The sequence below is a fragment of the Spinacia oleracea genome, chromosome 3 (assembly GCF_020520425.1).
Source record: "Spinacia oleracea cultivar Varoflay chromosome 3, BTI_SOV_V1, whole genome shotgun sequence".
NCBI lineage: Eukaryota > Viridiplantae > Streptophyta > Magnoliopsida > Caryophyllales > Amaranthaceae > Spinacia > Spinacia oleracea.
In genome coordinates, this window is record NC_079489.1 from 42,432,372 (window position 1) to 42,439,904 (window position 7,533).

At 34.4% G+C, this 7,533-nt stretch overlaps 1 protein-coding gene across 3 annotated transcripts; it reads right to left on the reverse strand.

The window, feature by feature from the left end:
- Positions 1–610: 610 nt before the first annotated feature.
- LOC110785240 (deSI-like protein At4g17486) lies at positions 611–7,007 on the reverse strand. 3 transcript variants are annotated; one of them, XM_021989683.2, is made up of 5 exons: positions 6,704–6,996; positions 4,668–4,797; positions 2,832–3,089; positions 1,214–1,501; positions 611–1,134 (listed from the first exon to the last, which is right to left on the reverse strand). In XM_021989683.2, the coding sequence occupies exons 3-5, from the start codon at positions 3,040–3,042 to the stop codon at positions 890–892; spliced, it is 744 nt and encodes a 247-aa protein (XP_021845375.1). In that variant the 5' UTR covers positions 3,043–3,089; positions 4,668–4,797; positions 6,704–6,996; the 3' UTR covers positions 611–889. The 3 variants fall into 3 exon arrangements, with proteins under 3 accessions (XP_021845375.1, XP_021845373.1, XP_021845376.1); XM_021989681.2 differs by lacking the exon at positions 4,668–4,797 and having other exon boundaries at positions 6,704–7,007; XM_021989684.2 differs by lacking the exon at positions 4,668–4,797 and having other exon boundaries at positions 611–1,128; positions 6,704–7,000.
- Between the last annotated feature and the right edge of the window lie 526 nt (positions 7,008–7,533).

The following is a 7,533-nucleotide window of genomic DNA, read 5'->3' on the forward strand; positions in this document are numbered from 1 at the left end:
ATTGAACTGCCCCGCTTTGTGTTTTGTAGACTTTTAGCTACTAGAGGGGCAATTGTGTGAGTTATAGTTTGATCTATTGTGCAAATTTGTCAGATCCGAAAATCGAACCACTAGCAACCTGAGGAGACCTGCAACTCGATTTGCATCCTATAACTTTTAATTGAACTGAAACCGCATCCGATGCGATAGGAATTCAAAAACTTATTTTACTCAATAAAAATAGTAATCCACCCGAATTAATAAAATCCGACATTTGATTTAACCCGACCGGTGTCATCCCGGATCTGAATTCAAGTGAATTGTCGTCAATACGAATCGAACCCGAAACAACATATGACCCAACTTCATTCGAATTCAAAGTTATCCGGATCGATCCTAAGTAATCTTAATAAAAACATTGACCCGAAATTATCCGATTTTAACGTGACCCAAATTGTCTATAAGCAATTCGACGACCCCATTTGATGTCAGCTAGCTATATTTTGACTATTTATTGTTACTGCTGCCCAAAACATAAGCACACAAAAAGTAGCAACTTTCAACAGCTAGCACCAGTTATATATTTTTTTCTTCTTCTTCTTCTTCTTCTTCTTCTTTTTGGTGCTAACAGTTTCGACCAGAATTGATGATATAAATAAAAACTCCATTAGGAGGTAATGTTACAGATAAATAAATTACAGTAGTGGAATACAACATAAACCAGTGAATGACGATGATGATGATGATGATGATGATGATGATGATGATGATGATGATGATGATGACTAGCACTTGACGGGGAAACTATAAAAATCTTATAATTACAGAACAACTTACATTTAATCTCCCCTCATCCAACCATGCTCCTAGAATCTTACAGAAATACAGAAGCTTAAATTGTTTTTCCTCTTTACCTTTCGGTTAGTGAACGTTTTTTGGAGGTCTTGAGTTCACATGAAGGCAAGCAGCTTTTCAATGGTGAACGTAGGAATAATGAAGAAGCTGACAATTGTTTTTGACGCATAGAGATTGATGATAGGCAACTAAAGGCATTCTTTAGTCTTTTCTTTTCACTATCATATGTTACCAAACTGGCATCTTCTTGGACAGTATTAATCTTGAGCGTTTCAGGGAGGACACAGTTACATGCTGAACCTATTCAAAAAGGAAAAATATGTTAGTGTATATACACCAGTATATGTGTATTGTAGGCGATGTATGCTAGAAACCATACCTATCTTGGCTAGTCGATTAACCCATTTGGGGATATTTTTCCCAGTCAGCTTGTAGCACACATCCTTGCAAAAGTGGTTACAGTTTTTGACAATCAAATGGTATGTATCTCCATTGTAACTTGCAGCATGCCTCTCCATGAACTCTCTCACTTCCTTTGCATCTAAACACGTCGTACCAATTAATATTGATTTTCTAAACTTAAACCCTGGGCATTGCCGTGGTTCAACCTCGAAAACACCACTGGTTGGGTAATCATGAGCTCCAAAAGCATATTCTACACCATGAACTGTCAACAGGATGAACATGAACTATAATCATTCTCTTTAATACATAAATTCATTACAGATAGGGAATAACGTTTTTGTGTACATCACAAGGAAACTGCTCAAACACTTGGAGATAAAGCTAAGTTAGAGATTAATCACGGACAAATTACAAAGTAAACATTTGCATACCCGTACAGAGCAACAAAAAGGCACACAACAAGTACATATTCCCACATGGTTCATGCAAAAAGATACAACTGTTATTTCTGCTTTCTGGGATTTTCTGCTATCATTATGTACATACATAATATCATTACTCCACATATCTTAAGCATTTTACACACTAGAACAGATTATAGCAGGATCTGAACTACCAATATTAAGTATGACACAAAAGTTCTTCCATTAGAATATGACTGGCATCCCTTGATAAACTGTACTTACATTCACCAACTGGAAAACCTCCATTCAGTTGCACGAGTATTAAAAAATAAAAAATAGAAAATAGTAAGATAAAAAGGAAAAGATAAGGCTAACAACCAGTAGCGTATAAGACATATTGACACAAATCAATGGTGTGCAAGACAGAAGTTGATACAAACGGTACAGGAAAATTACTAAAAGTTTGCGTTTGTCACGCTGTGTGATCGACTGAGGATAAAATCTTCCGCTTAAAAGCATTATAAATATAAAGGAAAAAAGATATAATCATAACTTTTGGCCATCTTCTTATAGTAATCCCAACTTTTGAAATAATCAGGGCAAACCCAACTACAAGAGTAGTATTCTCAAAATAATGTTTAATGATTTGGGACATAAAATTTGGACATTTTTAAGATTACTCAGAGGATAGAAACATCACCTGAAATCTTAACGAGAACACAATCCCCAAATTTGGAAATATTCTGATTTTCAGAGTTAACAAAAGATGAAATTAATCTCAGTTCGAATTGGTCATGCAATTTTTTTCAAATATAAGTAATCAATTCTGAGAATTAATCTCTATGTTTTGAAAACTAAAATTGCTTAGGAAACACCATCCCAATGGATTTTTCTAACAAAGACAAAAAGTATAGCCGGTTTACTTTCTTCATGAGTTACACTGTTTCGAAATGAAAACTGCAGTATAGAGTGTGTGTATAGAGTAACAGAGGACTCAATGTGCTTTTACCTTGAATGGAAAATTACCTCTATATAAAGTATAAGTGGAGAATTATTCCTATAGCTTAGTTATTTGGGCATTAGTGAGCGGAAGGGGCCTTAGAAAGATCATGAAAAAAGATAACAACCACAGGCACACTGTGCATTAGTCAAATGAAGCATGCATGTAACTAGAGTAGGCATATCTACCTTCCACACCAGAATGAAAGATACCAAGGCCAGCCCAATAGAGATATCCATTCATGGGAGTTAGGTCATAAACATTGAGGTAGACAGGAGTATTTCCCGGATCAGAGCTAGATGATTTTGCTTTGGAAAACAAACAAAATCTTGTTGCTGATTTGCCCCTTAAACGTAAAGGCATTATAGACTTCCATCCTTTCTTTGTTCCAAGTTTCATGGTTGTGATGACAATGATATCACAATCTCTCCACCTACAATTGAGATCTGCATACATAGTGTACATTCAGATCAGTGTCACTCAAAAAGGACGGCCACAAAATCAATAGAAACCTTCTTTTTATGAGTTTTCCCCGGTTCTTTATCCCGAATTCCCATTACTTAAGGAGATTAGCATACAGCTTCTCAAGCATATTGGTGAAGACGTGGAGTTAATTTAATCCTCAGTAAAATAAATAGGATCATATAATTCATCCACATTTTGAATGCTAATCAATGGTATAGATAATTCTCCAGCATACAAATGAGAACTAGTGATGACACAAAAGCAGCCAATTGGCAACTCCAATCTAATGACCACTTCAGACTTATTAGTACAAAATGCTAGAACATTCCACCACTCTGGATGAAAAGGGTGACTCAGGGGCAGGGACAGGGAGTAGATTGAAGGAACACTAACACCCACACATAATGAGAAAAGTTACTTCAGGTTGGTAGAGGCACATAAGTTAATCCGGAAATCAGAATATCAGCACACTTTTGAAAAATGTATCCAAAGTAGCATTATATCCCACTATAGGTATAGCGAAAGATTTCTATGTCAACAAAGGAAGATACTAAAACCATCTTGTCCTGCTTTTTTGACCCATCCCCTAATTACACAAATACAATAAACCACTATAACCACACAGACAGTAAAATTACGGGCTCATTCGGTATCACTGTCAATTTTCGGTGTCTGGTTTATGATGTTGTAAGTCATATGATTTAGATTAAATCTTGAACTAAAAAACAATTAAAATTATAGTAATCATGTCGATTTTAAAAACTGGCAACAAAAAGCTGGAAACAAATTTTTGTGGTTTTCTTAAAAACAGAACATTGAAAACAAAAAACGATACCGAATGGGGCCTTAAAAACCTTATGTTAGGCTGTGTCAAAGCCAACATATCTTACTTTAGAGCAACTAGCACACATAAAAAGAGTAGCTAAACTGAGCAGAAAGAGTTTCTCTTTGTATCTTCATATAGTACACAAGTACATAACATATACACCATGAGAAAATCCCTATTGAGCCACCAACTACACAAATCCAACCCACTACCCTTACCAGGCAAAGATGAAAAACATGGCTACACATAACATTACTGCATTCTTCAAGTATTGAATGCCCCACTCAATTAAACAGTTCCTATTTCCTAGCAATGGAAATATCATATGATATACATCCTTCATTCAATGTTAATTAGCTGTCCTATATAATTGGTCAAATAAAACTTGTGAAGTTTGGATTTTAATACAAGAACTAACATCTCCCTCGATAATGCTTGATTAGAATTCGACTAAAGTTCAAGTTGCAAAAAACATCTATTTAGGACTAAACCACAAATTTACATATGTACTCAAATCATCCAGTCTTTTGTGCTTTCAAACTTTTAATCATCGACAAGCAACAGGTATCTACAAGAACTTTCAAGTTTCAAACCAATACATAAGAGGGTAAAAGTAGGTACTTTTGTTGTTTCCAGTGGTTAGATTTGCATGGGGACTGATACCTATTTCAAGCCAAGCATACAATTTTGGAATATTTTGGGGAAAAAGATATAGCAGAGATTATCGACTTACCAAGATAATCCAACTTAAATTGGATAATCACGAGCAGCTAGGGGAGTGATATGAAGGATCATGATGGACAGTTATGAAGGGATTAGACAACGTGTATGATGCAGGACAGCAGGAGTGTAGTTGTCAAGTTCTGGTGCAAGGAGAAATGATGAAGGATTATAATGGCTGTATACATGTTAATTAAGGAATTACGAGGAGAAAAGGAACAAACTGATTTAGGAAAGTGATTTAGCCATTTAATCAGTGATTAAAGTGCTAAACAGGCTTATTCGAAGAAACTTATACAAATCTTGGGATTGATTTTGCCACCTGAATACTTGATGTATTTTATTGTGATTTACAAGAAAGAACTAGTCAATAACTTTTGTACTCAAATCTGAATCAATGTTTTGCAGGTCTATTGACAAGTACACTTTGACCAAAAAAGGGTGAGAGGTATAAAGAAATTACCCCACATCACTGATCACCCACATACATATTTTCTGAAACAGTTTCATAACTTGGATACCGTAAATGCCCATAGCTATTTTTCACCGTTACTAGTTCCTACCCTGTTGTGTTCCCTAGTCCCTACAATAACATGAATATGTCGTCTATGCTCTCGCTACCAAAGCAACCAAAATGTTTTGTTAGACATTACTGCATGAGCAGTAATATAAGACCAATCCCAATTTCCCAACAATCCAAGATTACTAGAAATATCTGTTATCTTAGTTTAATTATGTATTGGTATAAGACATAGGCTAAGTTTGACTGAATCCAAGTCTTTATTTGAACAAGCAACTCTGACAAACAAAGATGATAATGACACATTTTAAATTTACTTAAACAGCCATACATCACAATCTTTTCTGTACGATTTAGAGGGATACCACTGTTTCTACTTCGCCATGGTGGCATGCCTCCATGGCGTTGTGGATGACTATCATGCAATGATTAGAGCAAGAATAAGCAATTAAAATATAAGCTACTTCCCGTTTCAATATTATTGCACCGTTTACCCTTTAAGGAAGTTTCACAAATATTACACTGTTTCCATTATATGAAATAAAATAGTTCCTTTCACACCACAAATATCCGATGCACCCTTACATCTTAACCCTTCTTGATTTATTTAATGCTTGCAATCACGTGGGAAAATTTGTATTCTTTGACAAAATTTAGATGGTGCAATAATATTGGAACAGAGGAAGTTATAACTTATTTTTTCTAAAACATTGTCATTCAACAAAAGAATCTGGATGGCTTAGCATATGCTGACATCTTGCAAAGGACGGAAAGTAAAACGAAGGACATACATAATTATTTGGGTTTTCTACATACATAATTAATTAGTTTATAGTTGGCTAGTACTTCCTAGAAAACTAAAACCATAGTACAATCCCAACATCTTCTTAAGTCAAACTCAAAAATAGTAAGGTTCAACCAAATTCAGCAATCACCAACTGGCTCTGACAAGTCAAGAAAACATATATAAATAATTCGATTGAAAACCCATTTCCATAATTAAAAAAATCACCAACTAACAGTGGTCTGCACGTTCATCAAAAGACCCTACAAGGTTCGTGGACAAGCAATACTTTGGAGCAAAAATAATGAACACGAAACCAATAACAAGAACAAGAATTACTCATTATAGATCCCACCCTATGATGTAGTTGAGATTCGATCCAAAGTCTTGGGCGTACACCACAAGACTATATACCAACTAAGTTCTTTGCCGTCCACACGAAAATGATACAATGCAAGGCCCAAATTGAAGTAAATTCACAATGTAATGTCAAACAATTCACTATAATCAGAGAAATGAAACTTGATGTTTGTAAAATACGCTTCAGATCTCGGTTGCATGAATAAAACTCAGTGACTAATAGACAAAATTTGAAAATTCAACAACCTTAATACCACATAAATTTGAAAAGATAAACTGCACTGTTACTGAAATAGTAAGATAATTCAAATAATTTCAATTGGGAAATGTACCCGACTGAAGGAAAAAAAAAAGAAGAGAAAATACCAAAGAAATTGAGACTTACAAGGTGTAGGAGAGAGAAAAAGATGGAAAACGAGCACCCATTTGCATACTATCAACCTAGAAAAAGTGGGGGTCTTTTCTGAGCTACTTAGCTTTTATGAAGAAACCCCATTAACGAAAATGGTGGGAGAGAGAAGAATGTTGAGGAACTTTTGAGGAAGAAGAGAAATCCGAGAAGTTGGTGTTGAAATTCCTCGGTTTTCTTCTTCTCTCTCTTTTGCTCTCTGCGAAATTAAGGCTTTTTCTGGGTTTGTGGGTCGTTTGATTTGTAGCCTAATAATACGGGGAGAGGGACAAGAGGAGCGACTTTGAAATAGTAGGAAAAAAATTGTACATAAATAGTCTTCACAGATTCTTATTTACAATGGGTGTACAATAAATATTGTACACCGGAGTAAAAGTTAACTCAAAATGCTTAAAAGTTAAGCATATATAAGTAAAAGTTATCTATTTTTCAGTTATAAATTTTTTCATTTTAGTAAAACTTATTTCTTCAAAATAACTAATAATGTATAAAATTAATCATTTAACCCTTCAAAATATTTATCTATCAATTTTTTTTTACTAATATAAAAGTTAATCAAAACTAGGTTAAAGTTATAAAAAAAGGGTTAAAGTTATCTTGGTGTACAATAAATTTATTGTACACCTTGTACGCACAAGACCTTTTGAATAATCTTTACAAAAACTTTGGTCACTTACAACAAACTTGAATTAAATTGGGACAGACAAAAATAAACAAAAAATTATTTGACACTATTAATTAGAACAAACTTAACTCCTTGCCAATTCAACATGCATAATATTCGTTGAATAACTGGATATACTACC

Excerpts from the sequence above, each read along its gene's own strand:
- LOC110785240 (XM_021989681.2), bottom strand. The coding sequence starts at position 3,042 with ATGAAACTTGGAACAAAGAAAGGATGGAAGTCTATAATGCCTTTACGT. Across the intron at positions 1,502-2,831 it reads CTTTCATTCTGGTGTGGAAG|TTCATGGTGTAGAATATGCT; the intron begins GTAGATATGCCT and ends TCCTGTTGACAG. Across the intron at positions 1,135-1,213 it reads TAATCGACTAGCCAAGATAG|GTTCAGCATGTAACTGTGTC; the intron begins GTATGGTTTCTA and ends CTTTTTGAATAG.